Below are 25,500 nucleotides of genomic sequence, written 5' to 3' on the forward strand. Positions count from 1 at the left end.
AGTCTTTCACGCAAAAAATCCTGTTCATAGACACACTACAACACTTATGACTTAAGACAAGATTTACAGAATTCCCAAAAAAATAAGCTTGAAACAAATATTTGGAGCAAAAGATACATGATTGTTTAGGACAACGTTGTCGAAACGATTTTACCCCAGTTCACTGTGATGATAATCGTAAATAACAAAGCAACGAGGGATTAATAAGTATAACGTTTCATAGTTCATAATCCCTCAAAACGTTTTATTGATTACTGTTTAAAGAAGCATACAATATATTATATTCCAATAAACTGTGTGAAGACATACGATGTCACGATATATTAATTCACAGTGTATTATGTCACGACATACTAGGTCACAGTCACGATATCTTACGTCACTGTAGCCCCTGCATATAACCTCACGATATATGCTGTCACGATATATCATGTCACGACATATAATGTCACGATATTTTACGGTATGTCACGAACATTATTATTCATTGCGTTATGTCACGATTAATTATTGAGTTATGTCACGATATACGCCTAGTCAGTTATTTTGTGATGTCAGTTCATTTTATTTTGTCTAATACCTTTTGTTTGCGTTTACTTTCTGAGGAAACATTGAATGAGTTTTAATATAAAAGCGAGAAAACCTAAGTTTACTTTCTTTATATACTCTAATACGTCATTTTACAAGTTAGGAAACCACAAAAAGTGCAAGTCAAGAGGTCAAGTCAGTGATTGTCAATGATGCCTTCCGCTGTTATTTGTTTTTGGCAGAGCAAAAATACAGTTTTAGTCGGTCGGTCGGTCGGTCGGTCGGTCATAAATTTGCCAAGGTTTCCCATCACGGAAACATTAACTTATTCTCGCATTTAAATATTGTCAGGACCTTTCCCTGACCACTCAAGCAAGCAGTCATTAAACCTTTTTAGCTTGGTATGTAAACTGCCTATCAAATACAGAGAAATCTCGAATTCTCAAACCTTTGATTTCTCGAACCTCCAACAAACTTGAACCAAAAGTCGTTTCCTTTGGATTTGCATAAGTTAGTTTCACCCCTTGATTTCACTACTTCCTGATTTCTCGAACCAATTTTCCTTTCCCATAAAGATTTAAATCTTCGAAATTCTACTGTTTCCCAAATTGTAAAAAAGAACAACAGAACATAGAACCTGAACATGATCGAAAATGTTGAAATTGCAGCTTCAGTTAGCTGCTGTCCATTGTTAGTAACAAAAAGGAAACAGTACACAGTACCCTGATAGGGTGTTTGGTGATATCGTGTTCAGTTTTACACGAGGCATCACAGAGTACAACAACACAAGACGCCTTAATTTGACGTTATTCGCCTTGGCTCAGCGTCCATTTTAACGAGGTCCTACTTTAATAGCTGAAGTCCGACATTAATTTAAATGATTCTCGCATTTTAATTGTCGGGACGTTTCTCTGACCACGCAAGCAAGCAGTCATTAGACCTTTTTAGCTTCGTAGAATTTTTCCTTTTAATATCTATCTGAAAATTATCCATTCATTTCCACGTGATTTTTTTTTTCAATTTGAAAGAAATAATTCTCAAGGGCAACATCACATGGTCTGAAATTCAACAACAAACAAACGGAGCTAAAAACGTCTGTTTCCATTTCAGCGTTTCAGGGTAGGAGACGTTTCGTACCCACGGACTATTCGCACGAAATGGAGCACCAGCCCGTCCCAGACCCCCTAATGTTTTGGTTCCATGCCACATAAGCAAGACTCATTCAAAACAGATAACCTGTTTATAGCTTCTATTTATAGTGGACTTTGCTTAACTGAAAAACACAAAACTTTACATGAACAACATATGATACTGGTTTGTTTGATACAAAACAACTTGGTAATTAGAGAGATAACGCATGACGTTATACGGCAAACGCGAGCTTGCCTTTTCTTTGGCTTACTTTTTATGGAATTCTAAAATTTATCCCTCCGATCGATAAAAATAAGGGAAAAATACCACATTCAAGACAAACACAGAACTTCTCATTTCTGCGTACGAACACCAAACGGCAGAAGTTGAATTTTTGCCGTTAGCGGAGAATATAAACGTCATGTTTAATCTCTCTGATAGGATGGGTACGAAACGTCCAGATTGACTGGGTACGAATCATTCGAGTAGGATACGAATCGTCTGAGTACGAAACCTCATTGGATACGAAACATCTGGTAGGCCTTAAAATGTTTATAGTATATTTCATATTAGGTTTTATATTTCAACTACAAAACACGTGAACCTGACGTTATTCGCCTCGGTGTCAGTACTCGTGTGGTTTGACTGCCGCAAATACGTTGAAGTCAAACTTTAAAATAAACCATCAATCAATCAATCAATCAATCAACTTTAATCATCGCCCATTAACACTTCGGGACTTTTTCCTAACCATCCGGGCCAAGCAATTAATTACCCATCCGGGATAGTCGTATGCCTTGTTAGTGCCGCTGTATTTTGGCACAGCGGTGGGATGTCGAGTTCTAGCAAGCAGCTAATTTCCGTCTCAGCGGAAGGTTTCATTCTTGAAACCATGAATTATAGAAATATTAAATACAAAAGAGTTTTACACTTTCAGTTTTATCGACGGATACAAAAAACACTAAACAGAAATCTGTTAACTATCTGTTCTCAGTACAGCGTCAATGCGTTAGGTGCAATTTAATCATTTGCATTCGTTCAAGTTAGGTGAAAATGAGTAGCAGTACACTAATAGAGGTGTTTGGACATATCGTGTTCAGTTTTACACGAGGCGTGACAGAGCACTACAACCCAGAAGAACCTGAATTCACAGCAGAGTCTTTTGGCTACGATCCTCTACAGAGCACAGGTCGAGAATGGTATTATCTTCCTGTTGATGAGCTTATTTATCAAGAATACAGCGACAGAGAAGCCACAAGCTTGGACTATCTAGCGTCTAGCAGTCTTGATGTGAGGGTTATAGACGCGTGCTCGCCAGAGGAAAATGAAGAAACACAAGATGATCAACAAGATGAAGATAGAGCAATGGCTTGGAAGCGACTCAGACCATCCGCTCTCCGTACAGTTTGCAAATCAATGTACATTGGAGCTTTGATATCACTACTAACTGCTACCATCATAGGTTCAGTTTACATGTTGATTACCTATCTCTCATACAAAACTAATCTTATCTGCCAATTTCAGCCAAAGAAGTCAATACCATTACAAGTCCAGTGGATGAAAACAATTTGTGATATCATCTCTGGTGCGTTTACTTACACGTGGTGCTTTGCAATCATGTTGTTTCTGTTTCCGCCCACATCAGTTAATGGGGGTGAAAATAAAACTGATTCTGGTTTGTTCCCTTGGCTATATTCTAGATACAATTTATCGCGTGGCTCTGCAAGTCTTGGACATATCTCATTCCAAGACATCTGATTTACAAAAGATTCCACTCAACGTTTCGTATTTTTATCAGTGTATGTTGTCAAGTTTATCTTTATAACGAATCACTTTCGTATGCAACGGACACGGAAACAGCAGGTGACTTTTTTCATACAAATGATTCTACCCGGCTGTTCCCCCTTTCCTTGTTTGGTTATCACCGCAGCCTATTTTATTTACCCAGCCTTTAACAAACAAGACAAGGAAGGAAAATTACTCATCGCAATTTTCTCTCCTCTCATTGGAGTCATTCTCAAAGCAATCTCGAGAATTTCAGTTCAGCGGTTATGGAACATTACCCATCCGGGATATTCGTATGCCTTGTTGGTGCCGCTGTATTTTGGCACAGCGGTGGGACTTCGAGTTTTACAAGCGGATCTTGACAGTTTACAATCCATTGCTATTCTTGGAATAATTCATGGCGCTGCAGAAGTCATAGAGCGAAGCACCATGGTTGTTATTGATCACATTTGTCATGTTATTAGCAAACGAACATCAGTTCCTTGGGGAAGTTTTCGTACTCCTCGCCGTGAGAGACTAATGGCCGATATCGCTATTATGAGCATGTTATATGAATCAACTGCTATTGTGGCCGTTAATGGGTTTTTGCACCTTTATCAATTTATTTTCGTACAAAACGCTTCCTTTTTAGAGTTACTGCAGTCGTTTGCAATTAGAACGTCAGTTCCGCTGGTGATTGAGTGGTTTTTCGTCAGCGTCTCTTTGGCGATCGAGACTCGCTATCAGAATATGGCTGTCATGGCTGTTTGGCGAAGACGATGGAAGAGACACATCTTGGTAGCAATCGTAAATGTGGTACCATTAGCTCTGTGGCAATTGTACTAACCTCATAGAAGTTGTACATGGACGTTTCAATGAGGCAAACCAGCCTTGCAAAATGCCGTTTACTTGAAAGCAACAATGCAATAAACTACAGATGTGCCCAGAAACAAAGAAATTGCAGAAATCGAACTCGTGTAAAACTCAGCAGACGGTCTAAGTATGCTATTGTATGCGTCATTTGGTTCTAACAGGATACAAGACACATTGCTTCTTTTTACTTTTTTGTAATTGTAGTTTTCCGAACAAAAATCCTTGGATTGATCTTCAGAGAGGATCACAGACAAACTTAAACACTTATGCTTCAAGCATAACAGAAGACGCAAAAAATGAGCTTAAAACAAATACTTGGAGTAAAAAGTATTGTTTTTTTTTCTTTTCAAATAATGTCATTTTCTAAAATCTATTTTTTCCTTCATTTTCTTCTTCACCTCTCGCCTCTAATAGCTACGCTAATAAATTGCGGGAGGTGAAAAAAATTGTAAATATTTATGTGTGAATTAAAAGTAATTGTTATTTTTGTTGTCGATTGTTTAGACAACGTTGTCGAAACGATTTTACCCCTAGTGCATTGCGATGATAATCGTAAGTTACAAACGAAGCAACGAGGGAATTAATAAGCATAACGTTTGACAGTTCATAATCCCTCAAATTGTTTATTGATTCTTGTTCAAAGAAGCATACAATATATTATATTCCGATAAACTGTGTTATTAAAGACAAGCTGTCACGATTTATAATATTACAATATATTATGTCACGATATATAATGACACGACATCTTATGTCATGGCAGTCCCAAAAGAAGTATAGAAACTCACGATATATGCTGTCACGACATATTGTGTCAAGATATATTACGCTATGTCATGACACATTATTATTGATGAGTTACAGCGTTATGTTACGATATATTCGTACGTAGCATTCCATTGCACGTTGAAAATTGAAAATGATTTCACCATTTGAATTATCGGGACTATTCCCTGAGCACTCAATCAAGCAGTAAATTCTGTGAACTTAATTTCCCTCTCAGGAGGGGTTGGTACTCATTCTTTGAACAGTGAATAGAAATGCTAAATAGGAGAGTTTTAATTTTCAGTTTCGACGGCGGATATTCACCAGAATTCCGTAAACTGTCAGTTCTAAGTACGGCATCAATACGTCAGGTAAAATTTAACCATTCGCATTCGTATTTATACCTAATCGTACCTTTTTGGTACGCTTCGGCGGCATATCAGGCGAGTTTCGTCGAGCCATGGTGCCGCCGAAGCGTACCATAAAGGTACGATTAGGTATTTACCGTACTCAAGTTCAGAATTTAGCGAAACATTTGGGAACTCCGATTCTATTGTTTTAGTCTGAATGTTTCAGTACTTGTCGCCAAACATCGCACAATTGGCGAGCGCGCTCAAGTTTTGTTTTGGCGGGAAAGTTTTTACTTCTTTTACGACCTGTAAAAACTAGCTAATCTTAAATTACGAGGTTCTGATTTATTGGTAAAACCTCTTTTCAATTCATCGTACGGTAACAGTACTTTACTTGAAAGTGTCCATAATATCGTGGCGTATCAGGTCAGTGACTTGATATCGTAGGATATCAGGACAGAAGATCGTGCTTCTGATTGGCTACTTGCGAATTTGGGTACGGTAAGAGGTGAATGCGAGTAGCAGTACACTGATAGAGGTGTTTGGTCATATCGTGTTCAGTTTTACACGACCCGTGAGAGGGCACTACAACCCAGAAGAACCTGAATACACAGCAGAGTCTTTTGAAAATGATAACACGAGGGGTATTCAACCAACAAAGACGGCACTTGTTTGCCCAACCTAAGAACCATCAACGCGGTTCACAATTTGCTTAAAAGTCCCGCAAGACTGAGCAATCTGTAAGGCAGAGAGAATAAGTCCGGACAGAGGCAACATGAAGAAAAGAACAGAACTTTTGAACTTTCCAAAACTTTGAACTTCTATTTTCAAAATAAAATACCTTAAAGAATAAAGCGTTACGTTACATCATACAATGTATAAAACACACGTTAACCGGCCTTTTTGTTAAAACGCTCAGCTTCGCAGGAAGAACTTACTTCACATTAGACAGTGTAGGTTTAGTATTTTTAAAGTATTTCTGTTTTATTCGGATACAATTATTATTATATCAATTTGAATTATTTTTAATTAGTGTCCCAATATAGGGAAAACTTTGTTTACAATATTTGCCTTCTTTTACAAAGAATGTTTTCTAAAGTTTTCTTTTACTGGAAGGGAATTTTGTTCATCGAAAAAAAAAAAAACTTTCTTCACATATAACAAGACGTCTAATGTCGTTCCTGTGGGAATAAATGTATTGGTCTATACAAGCAGAAGTAGTATTAGAATTGAGAATTATGGAAATTGCAAATATATTTGTCGTGTGATGTATAAAAATAGGTACCGATAGGATATATATATAAGGGCTATTGATATGGAAATCTAGGGTTTTATATCTACACTTTGTCTGTGGCTATCGGTAGACTGATTATAATAAGAATGATTCATCCAATCTGAAATAAAATTTCGGTGGCCTCTGTCCACCTTCAAAGTAAAATGATGTCCGTCAGATTACTGCATTTGAAGGCTTTAGAAAGCTTGCAATTATAGAGGTTTAATATCTTTATAATTGCAAGCTTTCTAAGGCCTTCAAATGCAGTAATCTAAACAGAATTTACCCAAATGGACGCGAGCAACGTAACAAAACAGATCAATACAAAGGAGGTGAAGTTGAGCTCCAAGAACGCAAATCTCAACAATCAAACTAAGGGGAGCTTAAAACAACTGAAAGAAACCCTAGCTCGCATTGCTTAGAGACTGCAGTAGCCTTGAAAAGACTCGGATCTTAGACCTTCGTAACTGTGATAAAGAAACATTATCCTGCAAGCTAATAGCACGTTAATGATAAACAAGATCACGGTTAAAGAAATCCACTGATCCGAAACATTTTATAGACTACAACATTCTTTAAGGATCTTGCAACAAATATGAGCCGATAAAAGTAACTAAATATGCAAAGAGCTAGCAAACACGACAACATTAAGAATATTAGTGAAACGGCCATGGAGAGCGTGAAATCCTCCGTTAAACATACTGAAGGCTAAAATTCATTTAGCGACCAGCCGAGCAGGTGTCATGATTGGCATGTCACTGTTTATAGAGCGGTTTTCACTTGAGTGTCGAAAGTTAATTGCGTTTGCTTTGGTTTTGCATTGCTACGCTTAGTGATTGGCTTAAAAATCTCGCGCCAATTTCTCAGCTAATCAGAACTAAAACCAAAACCAATCGTGACTCGCTCGCGCACGTTTTCCCGCGCTTCGTGCCGGCTTCATGTATTTGCTTCGAGTTTTGATTGGTTCACTGGATTGTCTGTGTCCTTTGTGATTGGCCAGAGTAATTACTTTGGTTTTGGTTGTACGACACTCAATTGAAAACTGCTCTATCGCCACAAATAAAGCGCGCTGAAACGACTAAAACGTCAGCTGAAACGTTCTTCAACAATAGAAGCAACACGACATCCCAATGACGTATGTGCAAAGTGATTCGCTTCCATTGGTCAAAGTAATCACAAATCAAAAAGTCGTTAAAAAAATATTGATACAAATTTCAAGCAATCCTCGCGCTTTGCAATTTGTGCCTACAACTGAAAACAAAATTTGCCAGTTTTTCACTGCGTTCTTCCGCAGATATCATACAGAATAATGATTATTCGAATTAAACTATTTTTAGTGCATGACAGTATTACACAGAGATCTGTTAGCGAGAGGTGAAAGCCCTTAGGGTTAGGATTCGATACCGAATTTAATAATTGCCCCAATTGAATTCGAGACTTTCACTTTCAGTTTCATCAATTGATAAATAAATATCCAATGCGTTTGGTGAAATTTGATAATTCTCATTCGTATGAGAAAGGTGAAAATGAGTAGCAGTAAACTGATAGAGGTGTTTGGTCATATCGTGTTCAGTTTTACACGAGGCGTGACAGAGCACTACAACCCAGAAGAACCTGAATTCACGGCAGAGACTATTGGCTACGAACTTCTACAAAGCACAGGTCGAGAATGGTATTATCTTCCTGTTGATGAGCTCATTTATCAAGAATACAGCGACAGAGAAGCCACAAGCTTGGACTACCTAGCGTCTAGCAGTCTCGATGTAAGTGTTATAGACGCGTGTTCGCCAGAGGAAAATGAAGAAACACAGGACGATCAACAAGATGAAGATAGACCAATGGCTTGGAAGCGACTCAGACCATCCGCTCTCCGTACAATTTGTAAATCAATGTACATTGGAGCTTTGATTTCACTACTAACTGCTACCATCATAGGTTCAGTATACATGTTGATTACTTATCTCTCTTACAAAACTAAACTTACCTGCCAATTTCAGCCAGAGAAGTCAATACCATTACAACTGCAGTGGTTGAAAACAATTTGTGATATCATCTCATGTGCGTTTATTTACGCGTGGTGCTTTGCAACGATGTTGTTTCTTTTTCGCCCGTATCAGTTAATGGGGGTGAAAAGAAAACTGATTCTGGTATCCTGCCTTGGCTACTGTCTAGATACAGTTTATCGTGTGCTTCTACAAGTCCTTGGAATCTCTCATTCCAAGATTTCTGCGTTACAAAAGATTCCACTCAACGTCATCTTTCTAATCAGTGTGTGTTGTCAAGTCTATTTTATAACTAATCACTTCCGTATGCGACGGACAAGAAGACAGCAAGGGACTTTTTTCTTACAAATGATTCTGCCCGGCTGTTGCCATTTCCTTGTTGGTTTCACTGCAGCCTCTTCTATCTACCCAGTGTATAACAAACAAGACAAGGAAGGCAAATTGCTAATTGCAATTTTCTCTCCTCTCATTGTAGTCGTTCTCAAAGCAATCTCGAGAATTTCCGTTCAGCGGTTATGGAACATTACCCATCCGGGATATTCGTACGCCTTGTTAGTGCCGCTGTATTTTGGCTCAGCGGTTATGTTTCGAGTTTTACAAGCGGATCTTGACACTTTGCAATCCATCGCTATTCTTGGAATAATTCATGGCGCTGCAGAAGTCATAGAGCGAAGCACCATGGTTGTTATTGATCACATTTGTCATGTTATTTGCAAACGAACATCAGCTCCTTGGGGAAGGTTTCGTACTCCTCGCTGTGAAAGACTAATGGCTGATATCGCTATCATGAGCATGTTATATGAATCAACTGCTATAGTGGCCGTAAATGGATTTTTGCACTTTTACCAGTTAATTTTTGTACAAGACGCTTCCTGCTTAGAGTTACTACAGTCTTTTGCAGTTAAAACGTCAGTTCCGCTGATTATTGAGTGGTTTTTCACCAGCGTATCTCTAGCGATCGAGACTCGCTATCAGAATATGGCTGTCATGGCTGTTTGGCGAAGAAGATGGAAAAGACACATCTTGGTAGCAATCGTAAATGTAGTACCATTAGCTCTGTGGACTTGTACTAACCTCATAGAAGTTGTACATGGACGTTTTAACGAGGCTAACCAGTCTTGCAAAATGCCGTTTACTTGAAAGCAGCAAGTAATAAATTATAGAAGTACCCAGGACAAAGAAATTGCAGAAATCGCATTCCTGTAAACTGAACTCAGTAAACGGCCTAAGTATGCTATTGTATGCGTCATTTGGTTTTATTAGGATACAAGAAGCAATGTTTTGTACTTTGTAACTGTAGTTTTCCGAACAAAAAATCTCTATTCGATCTTCAGAGAGGATCATAGGGACACTTGAACACTTCTGCTTCAAGATAAGTTTTACCAGCATTCAATAAAGAATTCGCAAAAATTAAGCTTGAAACAAATATTTGGAGAAAAAGATTGCTTTGGACAACGTTGTCGATACGATTTTACCTCAGTGCATTGCGATAATAATCCTTAATAACGAAACAATGAGGGAATTAATAAGCATAATCTATAATACCTTCATAATCTATAATACCTTTTATAATCTATAATACCTTTTGTCTGTGTTTAGGGACGGAACATTATTTTTCTGGAGGGGGAGGGGGTGGTATGAAACTATTTAAAAAAATTGTTGCATGGGCTAAAAAGATAAAACAAATTGCTTGCAAACACGATATGTATAAAAAATAGTTTGCATCCGCGAAATTTAAAAAAAAAGTTTGCAGAGGAAAATTTTTCATATCCCCGGAAACAGTTACGACTTTTAAAATAAAAGCGAAAAAAACCTAAGTTTACTGCCTTTTCTCTAATGCTTTATTTTTACATCTCAGGAAACCAAAAAATCGAAGTCAAGACGTGAAGTTCAGGCAATGTTAATGGTGCATTTCACTGTTATTTTTGGCACAACAAGAATATAGTTTTATTAGTTTATTACTCAAATACAGTGGAATTTCGAATTCTAGATCCCTCGATTTCTCGAACTTTCCAATAACTTGAAGCAAAAGTCGTTTTCTTTGGATTTACATAAATTAGTTTCACTCCCAATTTCACGAATTCTCGAAACAATTTTCGTTTTTTATAGTGATTCGAAAAATCGGTCCATTTTAACAAAGTGCTACTTTATTAACTGCAGTCCCACATCAATTAAAACGATTCTCGCATTTTAATTGTCGGGACTTTTCCCTGACCACTCAAGCAAGCAGTCTAGTCAAAAGACTTTTAGATTCGTATGTAAATTGCCCATTTCAAATCATGTGATGGTTTCTAAAGAACTTTCTTTTATCTTTCTGAAAGTTATCCATTTATCTACACGTGGATTTTTTTTACATTTGAAAGAAATAATTCTCAAGGGTAACATCACATTGTCTCAAATGGGGCAACAGACAAACAAAGCTAAAAACGTCTACTCGGTAAACTTTGTTTCCCTTTCAGCGTTTAACGGTAGGAGGTACTCATTCTTAAAATTATGCTTTATACTTGGTATTTGATTCAATCTTTAAAACAGGTGAGCCTGACGTTATTTTGACTACTGCAAATACGTTCAAGTCCTACTTCAAAATGGTTTCCGCCGAACATTCGAGCAATACAGGCAAAAATAAAGTTACCACAAAGTTTTTCATAGCATGGTAACAGTTTGAGTACAGCTGACAAAAACTTACCAAAACTTTAGCTCTCAAGCTACCCCACGAGAGAAAAATGGATTTGAACTTATCTACATTTCAGTTAAAGAGACGTTTCACGCCAGTTTAAAACAAAATGGCGGGCGTTTTAAACATTTTTACGAGGTTTGACTTTAATTTACTCGAGAATGCTTTAGAGTTTAATCACGGGGTCACTTTCAAATAGTATATAAAATTTTACCGTTCTACGAGCAGTTTTTGGTGATTAATTTTTGCACTTATTGCTCGAACTTTCAGCGGAATCCGTCTTAAAATAAATGATCACCCATTTACTTTTTAGGGACTTTTCCCTAATCACCCAAGCAAGCAGTTAATTAACTTTTCAACAGGGGGTAAATATTTTTCCAACAATGAAAAGAAATACTGAATACAAAAGAGTTTCACTTTCAGTTCCATCGACGGATATAAAAAACACTGAACAGAAATCTGTTAACTATCATTCCAGCGTCAATGTGTTAGGTCGTATGAGATAGGTTAAAATGAGTGGCAGTACACTCATAGAGGTGTTTTGGCATATCGTGTTAGGTTTTACACGAGGCGTGACAGAGCACTACAACCCAGAAGAACCTGAATTCACAGCAGAGTCTTTTGGCTACGATCCTCTTCAAAGCACAGGTCGAGAATGGTATTATCATCTTGTCGATGAGCTTATTTATCAAGAATACAGCGACAGAGAAGCCAGAAGCTTGGACTATCTAGCATCTAGCCGTCTTAATGTGAAGGTTATAAACGCGTGCTCGCCAGAGGAAAACGAAGAAACACATGAAGATCAGCAAGACGAAGACAGAGCATTAGCATGGAAAAGATTTAGACCATCCGCTCTCCGTACAGTTTGTAAATCAATGTACATTGGAGCTTTGATTTCACTGCTAACTGCTACCATCATAGGTTCAGTATACATGCTTATCTCGTATCTCTCATACAGAACTATTCTTATCTGCCAATTTACGCCAAAGAAGTCAATACCATTACAAGTGCAGTGGATGAGAACAATTTGTAATATCATCTCATGTGCGTTTATTTACGCGTGGTACTTTGCAACGATTTTGGTTCTTTTTCGCCCGTATCAGTTAATGGGGGTGAAAAGAAAACTGATTCTGGTATCCTGCCTTGGCTACTGTCTAGATACAGTTTATCGTGTGGTTCTGCAAGTCCTGGGAAGGCCTTATTTCAAGACATATGCTTTACAAAAGATTCCACTCAACGTTTTGTTTTTTATCAGTGTATGCTTTCAAGTTTATTTTATAACGAATCACTTCCGCATGCGACGGACAAGAAAAGAGCAGGTGACTTTTTTCTTACAAATGATTGTGCCTGGCTGTTCTCATTTATTTTTTGCTTTCACTGCAGCCTATTTTATTTACCCAGCTTTTAACAAACAAGACAAGGAGGGAAAATTGCTAATCGCAATTTTTTCTCCCGTGATTGGAGTCGTTCTCAAAGCAATCTCGAGAATTTCCGTTCAGCGGTTATGGAACATTACCCATCCGGGATATTCTTATGCCTTATTAGTGCCGCTGTATTTCGGCACAGCGGTGGGATATCGAGTTTTACAGGCGGATCTTGACAGTTTGCAGTCCATTGCTATTCTTGGAATAATTCACGGCGCTGCCGAAGTCATAGAGCGAAGCACTATGGTTGTTATTGATCACATATGCCATGCCATTTGGAAAAGAACATCACCTCCTTGGGGAAGTTTTCGTACTCCTCGCCGTGAGAGACTAATGGCCGATATCGCTATCATGAGTATGTTATATGAATCAACTGCTATAGTGGCCGTTAACGGGTATTTGCTCTTTTATCAAATTATTTTCGTACAAAATGCTTCCCTATTAGAGTTACTACAGTCTTTTGCATTAAGAACTTCAGTTCCGCTGATTATTGAGTGGTTTTTCATCAGCGCGTCTCTTGCGATCGAGACTCGCTATCAGAATATGGCTGTCATGGCTGTTTGGCGAAGAAGATGGAAAAGACACATCTTGGTAGCAATTATAAATGCTGTGCCTTTGGCAACGTGGACAAGTACTAACCTCATAGAAGTTGTACATGGAGGCTTTAATGATGCTAAACAGCCTTGCAAAATGCCATTTACTTGAAAGCAGCAAAGAAAGAAACAAACTCTACATGTACGCAGGGCAAACAAATTGCTAAAGAAAGACTCCTGTAAAACTCAGAAGAAAGCCCGGGGATGCTCTTGCACGCGTCATTTGGTTCTATTTAGGATACAAGTAGCAATGTTATTATTTATTTTTTTAACAGTAGTTTTCTAAACAAAAAATCCTTCAATTGAGTTAATTGACAGTAAAACACTTATGGCTCAGCACAAGAGATAAAAATAAGCTTGAAACAAATAATTGGCGCAAAAGATACGTGATTGGTTTGGGTAACATTGTCGAAACGATGTTATCACAGTCAACAGCGATGATAATCGTAAATAACGAAGCAATAAGGGAATCAATATAATGGACGTAACGTTTCACAGTTCCTAATCCCTACAAAATTGTAAAGACGTCACGATATATTTAATCACTGTATATTACGGCACGATATATTTAGTCACGTTATAAAATGTCACAATATCTTATGTCACTATAGTCGCATTGTGTAACGTCACGATATATGTTGTCACGGCATATTATGTGACGACATTATATTTCGACATGTCACGACACATTATTATTGATTGAGATGTGTGGCGATATATTTGTAATAAGTATTTGTGATGTATAAACTTGTATATAATTATATGCAAAAGCACTTTCAACATATGGAAGCAATGATAGGTCCGATTTTTAAGGTAGACAAAAAACAAAAATAATGATCAACATTGCATAAATTTGGGGCAAATTACTCGACTCCCGTAGCCTGCAGAACAGGCGGTTTTTTTTGCGGGTCGAAGCGCAAAGTGCGAGTTTTTATTTCGCGGGTTGCGTGGGGGCGAGCGCGAAGGAAAAATAAACGTGCTCGTGGGTCGCGCTTCGCAAAAAAACCCTGCAAAAAATAAACCGCCTGTTCTGCAGGCTACGACTCCCGTTGGGGGAACTCGGAAAATCTTTTTCCGAGTATTCTACTTGAGCCCCCACTTGAGAACGCTTCTTCATTCATTTTCACTTTATCCAAGTTGCCATTCCACTTAACATTTTTATTTATTTTTTTTCAACCCGGGTGGAAGGGGGAATGCCCGTCGTCTCGCTTAAGTGTATACATTCAACTCTTTCTTAGACAGACACTGTCGGGACCGGTTCCAATTGCCGTCTTAGAGAGGTGTCCATCTTACAGGGAGTTTAATTACAGTAAAATGACTGAATAACGACAGGGAAGGGACCAACACCAGGTGTTCGTCTTATAGGTGTTTGTTAAAAGAGATTTGACTGTAAATTATGGATATTGGTCTCTCTAAAGGATTTCAGGACATAACGGATTTTTTGCTGTCAGTCTCGTTTAGGGTTGCATGTGAAGATTATAGTAATTTAAAAAACGTTGTGTTGGCGGTATACAGTCAAATTTCTGTTGTCTTGTGATTATGTTAATTTTATGATTCTATAGCAGCGTGTATTCAAGGAGAGGTGGCTATTTAATCAAGGTACAATTAAAAATAAATGTTCAGTATCACCATTACTCACGTTTGTTTTGATATTCTTGGCCCTGTCTGCATACAGAAGTGTGTTACGAGTTTCCTCAAAGGATCCACTTGCAGGACTTGCATGAGCAATCATGACTGTCCGACAGTTACCACCCAATGAATCCTGCAAAATTAAAAGGGGTTATATCAGCATCTGTTTCCCATCAGCTACCAATACAAAGTCAACTAAGCAGGTCTTTAGAAATCAGCAACCAGTTAAAAAGAATGATATAGCCATGTGATGTAAAAAATATATTCTGATACCGTAAAATGCTGATTCTATCGTGATGTACACCCCCTCCCCTAAATTATAAGCTCCTCCTGTTATAGGCCCATTTGCTAACAAAAACATTGTACTGGTCGTGATCCCTCCCAGATATAAGCCCTTCTCTCATCCAATTTTTCCATATTAACTTACATGTACTAAAATCCTCACAGAAGGTAATTTGCAATTCTCGTACAAAAAGGCAATGACATGTTTGCAAGTAGAGGGCAGATCAAAAGGTTTAAATAGGGTACATGTAGCTTTCTTATAACATATCCCTGGTTAATCATATAGTGTTTTTTTTGGTCAGCTAATTCCCAAACAGTCTTTTTAAGCCGCTTATGGGCCACCTACATATAAGCTCCCCTAGTCAGCCCACCCAAAACCCTTATTAAGTTGTCAAAGTGACATAACACGTTACTGTACCTTTAAGAGCCTGGTCAGTTTACTATCTCTGTAGTTGACATAATGGCCACGATTTTCACCTGAAATTAGTGGAAAGAATGACTAGTTAGGATCGCTTCATAAGTCATGGAGCAGCTAGGTTTGAATTGAATGTCACAAAACCAAAACCAAAGTAATCACTCTGGCCACTCACAAAGGACACAAACAATCCAGGGATGCAGCAAAACTTGAAGAAAATGTATGTAGCCGGAGTGAAGTATGGGGAAATGTGTGTGAGTGAGTCACAATTTGTTTTGGTTTGCCTTCTTTTCAGTAAATGTAGTAATGCAAAACCAAAGCATGTGCATTTATTACTTTCACAGTCAATTGAAAACCACTGTACTTCCAGTAAGTTAGGGTTTGTACTTACTCAATGCATTGATGCAGTTTCCCAAGGCAAGCAGGGAACGGTTGATGTGTGCTCCTTCTATCATCCTTTTGCCACGATTCTAGAAGGGAAAAAAGTAGTTGCCTCTTTACTGCAAGCAGAAAAAAACGCCACAAACTAAAAGCATGAAATTCTGAACACTAATACAAGTAGAAGAAATGTGTGGCATTTAGTAACGAGAATGTATCTTTTGAGCTTGGGATTACTTGCCTTGGTCTGTGCAGCTCTCTCAGATCCAGCCAAATCAATCATGAAAAGCTTCCCAACTCTAAATTCATCAATTGTATTTTTGACACGGCTCTTCTGGGTTACTGTTACCTATAAAAAAATGGCAAGTGTGATGTACATATTGTGTGGTTCCAGAAAATGTCCACACTCCCCCCACAGAAGGGTTTGGAAATTCCTGGGGGTGGGGGAGGGGAGGGGGTTCTCAGAGGCCAAAAAACTTTGAAGGAAATTTATGAAGCTTAATTGGAATTTCCAGAGGGTGGGGGTCCTTAGGAAAAATCCCTTCCATGGGGGGGTTTGGATAATGTTTGGAACTACACATTAGTTGCATGAATTAAATCATTTTGTAGCTCAGATTATTCAACACAAAATGCCACCGAAAATAATTAAAAATTCTAAAAGTAATGAACCCTTGAAAGTAGTGACCCCCCAAAAAGGGATAAAATTTAAGGATTGTTATAGCCTGTTTCAGTTGTTCGGTTTATAGGGAACAACACGAAAAGAAAACGTGGAGCAAAAAAATAAGAAGAGGCTGGGGGTGGGGAGAGAGCAAAGGAACATAGCCTACATGTGGCTGTGACACCCAAGATTCCTTTTTTGAGGGGGAAGGGGAGGGGTAAAAATTATCTTGGAAAATGTTATTAAGACAGTGCAGTTAATATCCAAAGGTAGCTCTTACCTGGAGGATTGCATGTGATCTTGATGAAGTTTTGTTGGCAGCGGTTGGCTCACTTGTTCTTTGTTTGTTTCCCATTACAAGCAAGTCCATTACCTTAATAAGTAAGAACAGAAATAAAATAAAAAATAAATACTATAAATGCAACGAAGTGATATTTAATAAATAAATATTAAATAAATTGAATAATTATGGTGGATTTTCATCAGTTCTTAATTTGGCAAATTAATGCCCATTTTCACATGACTTCATTGAAAGTAATACACATTTGCTTTGGTTTTACATTTAGAGCGGTTTTCACTTGAGTGTCGAAAGTTAATTGCGTTTGCTTTGGTTTTGCATTGCTACGCTTAGTGATTGGCTCAAAAATCTTGCGCCACTTTCTCAGCCAATCAGAACAAAAACCAAAACCAATCATGACTCGCTCGCGCACGTTTTCCCACGCTTCGTGCCGGCCACATGTATTTGCTTCGAGTTTTGATTGGTTCACTGGATTGTCTGTGTTCTTTGTGATTGGCCAGAGTAATTACTTTGGTTTTGGTTTTACGACACTCAATTGAAAACTGCTCTACTAGATTTAGTGATTGGTTTTTATAAAACACTAGTGCCACTTTTTTCAACCAATCAGAAGTGAAGCCAAATTCAATCATGACTCACTCAATACACCTCACGCCAGCTGCATAAGTATTAACTTGAATATTGATTGATTCACTGGATTGTTTGTGTACAGTTTGTGACTGGCAGAAGTTATAACTTTGGTTTTGGTTTTACCACACTCAATCAAGAATTCCTCTGGCCCAAAGGCTCCATAGCAACAGTCTGGTATCAGTAAAGTGTAGTGTGACTGTATGCACACCATTTCAAGTGTCAGATATCAAACTGTACTAACCTCACTAGTTTTCTTGGCTTGAACTTCAGAGATCCCAGCCACCACAACTCCCCGACCATCTTCACGCAACTCAAGAAATCCAGATGATGGGTTTAACAAGTCACGAATCATTTCATTGTAGATCTATAGGATAAAAGGAAGAATAAATTAAGTAACATCATGCAAATTTTTCTTTATTGGTTTATTTAAATCTCATCTATGGATTGTAAAACCCGGCAGTAACCTGCAACAAACTAAATTCCCTGACTTTTTTTTCTTTGAAAAGACTCTTAGAATTTTTATGGCCATCAAATTTCTTGTCTTTTGCCAAATCTGTAGCAACAACAGCACAGGAGGCCAAAGAGTCTTTAGTTTAAGCAAAATCTTAAGATTCTCATGATGCGCTGATTTTGTAACTACTAATTTAAGAGAAGCTACACTGTAAATTATTATTGAATTCAGATGATAAGACTGACAATAGAACTTACTTCCAGATAGGACATCGATACTTTGTATTTCATATCTTCCTTGGTCTTGTCCATTTCAAAGAAAAGATCATTTAAGGTACGTGCCATTATACCAGGTTCTTTGTCAGTACCTAACATGGTGAAGGTTTTCCCAGCTCCTAAAACATATTAAAAACACATCTGGAATATTTTCATGTTGTCTTCAAACTGTTTACCATATGTTCCGGTATATCAAAATTTTAAATGGCTTTATTTACTTAATATTAAAAGGTCTATAAACAGTGCATCAAATAAATGAAATGACCAAATCAAATCAGATCTGTTTGGTTTCCTTAATTACAGTTTTTCAATTAGCCCAGGGTTTTCACCAAAAGCAGCTGGTTTGAGTATAGTTACCAAAGTGTTTGAAAGAATCTTTCTTTCATTAAGTTTTAATGAGAATTAATCAGGAAAATAGTCAATTTGTCTGAGCAAAAGAAAATTCAGAAGCCAAAGCTTTTCATTCGCCTAAATTGCTTATTAAATGCACCATGCATGTATAGCCGTCCCTAGCTCCATGTCTGAGTTACACTATTTTCAACTAAACTACAACTATTACCAAAATCATTTTGTACCTGATCAACTTACAATGACATACCAGTATCATTATTTTATTAGTGGTACTAGAAATTTGGGCTCTCTTGATAGAATGGGGTGTTAGGTACTTAACATTGAAAAAAAAAAATTTTTTTTTTTTTTTGGGGGGGGGGGGGTGAAATCTAGGATCATTAATCTGATGTCAAAGGTGACAAATAACGTTTTTTACTACAGCCATTTAACTATGATTCCTGTAATTTTCACTTTTACCTGTTGCTCCATAAGCAAAGACTGTAGCATTATATCCTGTGATGACATTTTCAATCAAAGGTTTGGCCACTGCCTTGTATACTTCAGCCTTTGAAAAGAACATTCAATTTATTCACATTTTTTATTTTGTTTCAACAAGTTTGCATTTGAGCCCAAGAAGCCTTGATGATCGTGAGTGCCTTCTTCTGTAATCAATAGCAAAAGCCAACCGGTAAAGGGAATCCCCCTAAGTGTTAAAAGTAATTCACATTAACTTTGGTTTTGCATTGCTACACTAACATGTAGAGATTGGTTCAAAAACCTTGCACCACTTTCTCATCCAATCAAAAAAACAAAACCAATCGTGACTCACTCACATGCATATTTTCCCACACTTTGCGCCATTAACATAATTAACATTTAGTTCGAGTTTTGATCAGTTCACTGAATTGTCTGTGCCTTTTGTGATTGGGCAGAGCGATCACTTTGGTTTTATGGCACTCAATTGAAAACCACTCGACCTGCTATATATTATGTTGTTACTACCCTTGTATGCGCAGTGGCCTTGTGGCTAGTTGAGGTTTGAGCCATAGCCAGGGCACTGCATTATGTTCTTAGCGAAGACACTTTACTCTCATACTACGTCTATTCACCCAGGTGTATACATGTATAGGTATCGGCAAATTTAATGTTGGGTGGTAACCCTGCGATCCTGGGGGAGTAGAAATTACTCCTGTCACTTCATGCTACGGAAACTGGGATAAGCTTCAGCCTATTGGGCCAACTAGGCTTCTATGAGGCCCTGCCAGGGGGGTTCCCGTGTTTCTTGTCTAAATTTAAAAATGCGCCATGTCGCTGTTTTATCAAACTTCGTGTCACTGTCGGTAGTAAAATTGAGTGGAAATTAATTACTTGTCCTTGTCCGAATTAAAGTTTTTCCAATAGGGTTGTCGTTTGTCGCAATTTTATTGTATGTGCTGTCGCTACTTTTTGGGCCATGTCACTTGTCGGAATTTACCCTGGCAGAGCCTCTTCTATGCAGACTTAACCTTTTTACCCACCCTTAACCTACCCTTGGATGGGATGCATGCTAGATCACTGCCACAGGTTCCTCCCAGCACTGTGGATACCAGCAGGTTGCCCTAACAACTTGCTGGTACCCAGTTACTCCTGGGTGGAGATCAAGAGGCACTGTGAGAGTATCTTGTCCAAGAACACAATACATGGAGTGCCTAAGACAGCACTTGGACCTGGACTGCTAGAGTTAGAGACTAATGTGCTGATCATCTGGCCACCACATTGCCCAGAGTGGGGTTGACAAAATAATTCAATTTTGTAAAGACAGCTGACTGCAGGCTAACCTGATTGGAGTTTGGCCCAAATGCACAATCAAAAATGTACTGCTTTTCCCTGGATCTGTTGGCTCTGAGAATGTCGTCTTGATCTTCATTGGGATCCTTTAACACAACCAGCTACAAAAAACATGTAGACATGCAACAAACATCAATATTAATATTGGTCTTTCACTTCTAGCAGCTAGTACGGTATTTAACTACGTTTGAATTACAGACCTGTAGCCAATTTATAAACTTATAGCCCAGCAAACAATGTATTATTATATTGCAGACTCATTTGTCAAATACTTACATGTAGTCAAAGTCTAAGAAAAACACTCATTGTCTGGAAATAACAGAAGCTGCAACATGCTATTTTTGTTGCACAAAAATATACCGTATTAAGTTTTGTGCACACCTCATTGCGTTGTAGCCAGACGTTGGTGATTTTTGGCATATCTGATCACGAGCAACAAAAATCTTGCATGTACCTGGCTATATGAAAACATATGTTGTGATTAAATTCATCTCAGTCTGGTTTTAAATTTTTTCAAACCAATTTGATTTTTATAATTATTTTTAGAATATACCAAATTTGAGACAAGGAAAAAGAAATATCAAGCTGTTGAAAAATTTTAAATCAAGCTTAAAGGTAAATTTAAACCACAACACAATTCAGTTTCAGTTGCCATGGCAACAAAAATGATTGCAGTGTGGAGAACTGTTCATGTTTTCTAATTTGATTGGTAAAAATAGGTTCAGCAAGAGCATCAAGGTAAAACTATCTTTTATGTAAGGAATATATCAAGGCACCAGCATGCCTAATAAGTCTGATAACTTTTGGCTTAAGAAGATGATTGTGTACAAAGCACCGACAAGTATAGTATCAATAATAGAAATGACCAATGTGCAATTAAGAATGCAAATTAAGGAGCGCCAGCTGGCCCTAATATAAAAGATAGAAGAAAAACAAAGAACAAGGAAATAAACAATTGAGCCAAGGTGAAGAAAAAATGCTAAGTCATTATCTCAGTGAGATTTGAATCCATCACAGTATCTCCAAAAACAGAATGGTTTTAACTTAGTAACTCTACAATGTAGCCATTAATGTACCAGGCTGAACAGAGGCAAGCGATGGGACTAGACCAGCCGTGATAATATGTCTGCACTGAAAAATCATATTTGCATTAGTCTTTATAATAACATGCACTGAAAACAATAACAATTTTGCTGATTCCAATATATAAAGATCTATGTGGCAAACAGCCAAGGTGAAATTATCTGTCCTATTAGTGATTGTTACCACAATGCCAAAAAAACAATAGGCCGCATCGTAAAGACAGAAATGATAAATAGCACTTAAAAATGCAAATGAATGGAAGTCATTTGGCTCTTAAGAATTAACTCAAGTATAAGGAAGTGAAACTTGAGACAAGGAAAAGAAAAAACCCTGATATCAGATGAATTTGAAACCATCACTCTTTGCAGATATTCACATGGAAATGAAACCAGAGACAACGTAAAGGGCAAGCGATGAGTAGCACAGGGTGACAAAGATTTTGTGACTATACATGCTCAATTTATTAAACAAGTCCTGGTATTATTCATCACCACCATCATCCCAGGCTGCTTTCTACGTAGGTTCAACCCTCCAAGTTTATTTTTTACCTTAGTGGCCATTTGGCCACGGGCTGCTCAGGTTTGGTCGCCAGTGAAAAATTTAGTAGCTAAATTAAGCTCACGCTTTCAATCCTTCTTCTCAATTTTAGTCGCCAGGCTGGCGACTTTGGTTCCAATTTAGTCGCCAGCTCCAAAATTTTAGTCGCCATGGCGACTAAAATGGTCTTAACTTGGAGGGTTGAGGTTAGGCCGAAGATCTTTGGTGTGGATTTCAAAATTGGGCAGCATACTAGCGTATGATTGTAGTCGGCACCTTTAAACTGGCATACAGTTTACTTATTTTAGGTAAGAATAATAGAGGACCTTGGCATAGACCCATAAAAAAATCTGGTGTATCATCGGCATGGCATGTACACGGAATGCACCCTGGCCTTATCCTTATCGTCATCATCATCATTATATAATATTAGTCAGTCACAACCACAGTTATGAAGCAAATGAAGCAGTTACAAAGAAAAATAAAAAAACAAACAAAACAAATGATGTTCATGCTTATACATTATATTACAATGTAAATGCGATTATGATTGTTTGGTAAACAATAAATAATATTTATTACATTGGAGAAGACTAGCTTGCAAACATGTATAGCTGAAGGGAAAGTATTTAATTCCATAACGCAAAAAAGTATAAATATTTTTTTAACTCAACTTGCTTTAAATTAATAGATTATATTTTTATGCAGGCAAGCACATGTAGCAGTGTCATGATCAGCTGGAGTACAATAAAGTGAATACCACAAAAACATCTGGTATGTAGCCGTGGAAAAATTGTGCTTCACACTATTGTTTCACGGCTAATACTGGTAGAACTTTTCAATTGAACTGTGACCTTCAAAATTTATACAGAATTCACTAAGATTATAAATCATAGCGAGTAAGCTTACGTTCTCATCCAACACATGGACAATTTCTGTGCATCTGTCGTCTTCGACTTCGCTTCCATTCAAGGGCCTCACTCGAACAGCAACCTTCGGAAACGAAATGATACAGAGGATAAATCACCGATCGCTTTATCGAATATTTACACAAGTTTCGATGATACGATACAAATGATTTTTCGCTTTCATATCGCAGCAAACAACAAACAGCTAAATTATGAGAAATGTCACACCATTTGTACACTCAAAGGACGATAGTTCGATTTCAGTCGCGTGCTATGGTTTACCTACCATCAAGGTTTGAGTGCTTTCCTTCCCCTTCTCCTTGTCTGACATGATGACTTCTCAATTTACTTAGCAGATACTTGTTGTGATGAATACCGAGAATCGAAACGACTGCAAACCAAATGCAGCCGCGCTTTGAACTCTATCTCCATTGTCAACATTTCGAAATTCGAACGTTTGCGCGCAAAATAAACGAGCATCTTCGCACTTCGCGAACGTGCTACATTTTGAGCGAGGAAGGAGCGAACAAAACACAAGTACAACACAAGATTATAGTGCTCTATTTTGCCTTGTAATTGCTTCCCTCCTCGTCTTTGTTGTATAAAATCCACTTCACAAGTTCGCTACTTGGATCAACCAACCAATCACAAAGCAGAGCTAATAATATTTTGACACCTGTGTGACATCACATATTGACACGTAGTCAAGGTGACAAAGGCAATATATTCACCACCTTCAGCACTACAGCTCTAGAAGTTTACCAAGGTCACCATGGACTTTTTGATTTGAAGGATTACAAAAAAAAGTTTGTGTTTCGAAATAAGTCAGTTTCTGTCGTGTAAATTTTTACTGTCTCTTTATTTGTAGGAACAACTGCAAAAAAATGACAAAAACAAGAACAAACCTGCAGTCTAATTACCCCCAGAATGGGGGCCAGAATAACCCCAGTGATTTGTACATTAAAATTAATCAAACTGCTTTGTTATCTGGTCTTAGCCTGCAAAAAGAAAGAAAAAGAAGAAACAAGAAAAAATGTACTTAGTTCCCGACTCATCCGCGCTCTCTACAGTCCCTCACGGTTTTTCGCGCCTCAGTTTGGTGGAGTTTTCCGTCTTTTCCCTTTCGAAACAAAAGGATCGGCCACCCTAAATTTTTGCAATGTAGCAGTCTTGCCGTTTTTATAATATTCAAGTTTTCTAAAAAAAACTTTAAGCCCCCTGATTTCACTTCGTATGAACGGGAGCATATGAATCGAACATGTACAGTGAAACCAAGCCAAGTGACTGGGAAAATATTTTCGCTAAATCAGCGTTATTTTAAAATTTCCATATATTTTTCGATTACTGGGGCAAAGAATACTTAACAATTGGACTACGAGCCCGAGTTTTCTATGAGCAATTATAGTTCACCACTAAATTTTCTCCGATTCTGATTGGTTTAAATTGAACACGTGACGCGATAGTGCCCGTCCGCCGGATAGGCATGAATAGATTGTGCTTGTAAATTCAGGAAATGTTGCTCCACAATATACCCAAAAGTTGCTCTAAAGTTGCTCAAATATCAAAAAGCTGCCACAAAAATTTAGAAAATTTGCTTGCTCTCTAGAGTCGTTTTGTTTTAGATAAATACTCAAAACGTGTTTGTTCGTTTGCCATTTAAACATTTTCATTAAATATTCTTACAATAGCCCAATTTCGATATATTAAAATTCAGCCTAAAACAATAGACCTCAGGACGAGGCTCCGGGACCAAACTATAGAGTTTGTGGGGTTTATTCCCCGGAGCCTCGTAGTGATGTCTATTGTTTTAGGCTGAATTTTAAAATATCGAAATTGGGCTATTATTAAAAGGATCCAAAAATCTATTGTTATGCTGTGTGCTGCTCACTAGTATTTTTAAAATAAAAAACAAAAAATAAATTAATTAATTAATTAAAAAATTAAAAAAAAAAGAGTTTTGATAAAACCAGTTTTAATAAAATCCTTCGAAATGAAAGGACCTTTTATGATTTGGATCGGTTTTATATCAATTTTTTGCTCAAAAGTTGCCAAGGAAGGCAAAAATTGCCCTAGGTTGCTGGTACTTCAAAAAGTTGCTCAAAACGCTAAAAGTTGCTCAAAAGTTGCCGAGCACAATCTATTTATGCCTACCGCCGGAGGGCACTATCAGCCCATAGTGCCCTCCCGAGAAAAATGCCCGGATCGATAGTGCCCGCCTATGGAGGTATATCTATGACAAAATTCAATACTCAGTAGTTGAAAAAAAATCATCGAAATCAGGAATGCATCAATCCAAAGTTGAATGGCAACAATCCGATTCAGCAAATAGCCATAATGCAAAAAGGCAAAACGCAAGGAGGCATAACGCACAGGCATCACGCAAACAGGCATCACGCATGTAGGCATCACGCAAACAGGCATCAC

At 37.8% G+C, this 25,500-nt stretch overlaps 3 protein-coding genes and 1 pseudogene across 4 annotated transcripts in view; 3 read left to right on the forward strand and 1 right to left on the reverse strand.

Annotated features, from left to right (window-relative positions):
* Positions 1-23,731, reverse strand: part of LOC144632395 (kinesin-like protein KIF19) — a 42,267-nt gene extending 18,536 nt beyond the window's left edge. The window contains exons 1-11 of the mRNA XM_078491034.1: positions 23,363-23,731; positions 23,078-23,161; positions 20,539-20,649; positions 19,199-19,286; positions 18,374-18,510; positions 17,907-18,029; positions 17,021-17,113; positions 16,324-16,431; positions 16,096-16,174; positions 15,708-15,766; positions 15,018-15,140 (exon numbers count right to left, since the gene is read on the reverse strand). Of these exons, the coding sequence (XP_078347160.1) occupies positions 15,018-15,140; positions 15,708-15,766; positions 16,096-16,174; positions 16,324-16,431; positions 17,021-17,113; positions 17,907-18,029; positions 18,374-18,510; positions 19,199-19,286; positions 20,539-20,649; positions 23,078-23,161; positions 23,363-23,407 (1,050 nt within the window). The 5' untranslated portion in view covers positions 23,408-23,731. The remainder of the gene's footprint in view (positions 1-15,017; positions 15,141-15,707; positions 15,767-16,095; positions 16,175-16,323; positions 16,432-17,020; positions 17,114-17,906; positions 18,030-18,373; positions 18,511-19,198; positions 19,287-20,538; positions 20,650-23,077; positions 23,162-23,362) is intronic.
* LOC144632504 (uncharacterized) lies at positions 2,592-5,303 on the forward strand (annotated as a pseudogene).
* Positions 7,659-10,759, forward strand: LOC144632422 (uncharacterized). Its single transcript, XM_078491073.1, has one exon. The coding sequence runs from the start codon at positions 8,196-8,198 to the stop codon at positions 9,825-9,827; it is 1,632 nt and encodes a 543-aa protein (XP_078347199.1). The 5' UTR covers positions 7,659-8,195; the 3' UTR covers positions 9,828-10,759.
* LOC144632419 (uncharacterized) lies at positions 10,753-15,006 on the forward strand. 2 transcript variants are annotated; one of them, XM_078491068.1, is made up of 2 exons: positions 10,753-11,155; positions 11,920-15,006. In XM_078491068.1, exons 1-2 carry the CDS (start codon positions 10,972-10,974, stop codon positions 13,488-13,490), a joined length of 1,755 nt encoding a protein of 584 aa, XP_078347194.1. In that variant the 5' UTR covers positions 10,753-10,971; the 3' UTR covers positions 13,491-15,006. The 2 variants fall into 2 exon arrangements, with proteins under 2 accessions (XP_078347194.1, XP_078347195.1); XM_078491069.1 differs by lacking the exon at positions 10,753-11,155 and having other exon boundaries at positions 11,301-15,006.
* Positions 23,732-25,500: the final 1,769 nt, after the last annotated feature.

This window comes from Oculina patagonica, chromosome 12 (genome assembly GCF_052425735.1).
Source record: "Oculina patagonica isolate OP01 chromosome 12, crgOcupat, whole genome shotgun sequence".
NCBI lineage: Eukaryota > Metazoa > Cnidaria > Anthozoa > Scleractinia > Oculinidae > Oculina > Oculina patagonica.

What these genes read in the sequence shown, in the direction of transcription:
- LOC144632419 (XM_078491068.1), top strand. Translation starts at nt 10,972, where the DNA reads ATGGTTTCTAAAGAACTTTCTTTTATCTTTCTGAAAGTTATCCATTTA. An exon ending in TTCCCTTTCAGCGTTTAACG is followed by an intron (nt 11,156 to 11,919) that starts GTAGGAGGTACT and finishes ATATCGTGTTAG; the next exon opens with GTTTTACACGAGGCGTGACA.
- LOC144632422 (XM_078491073.1), top strand. Translation starts at nt 8,196, where the DNA reads ATGAGAAAGGTGAAAATGAGTAGCAGTAAACTGATAGAGGTGTTTGGT.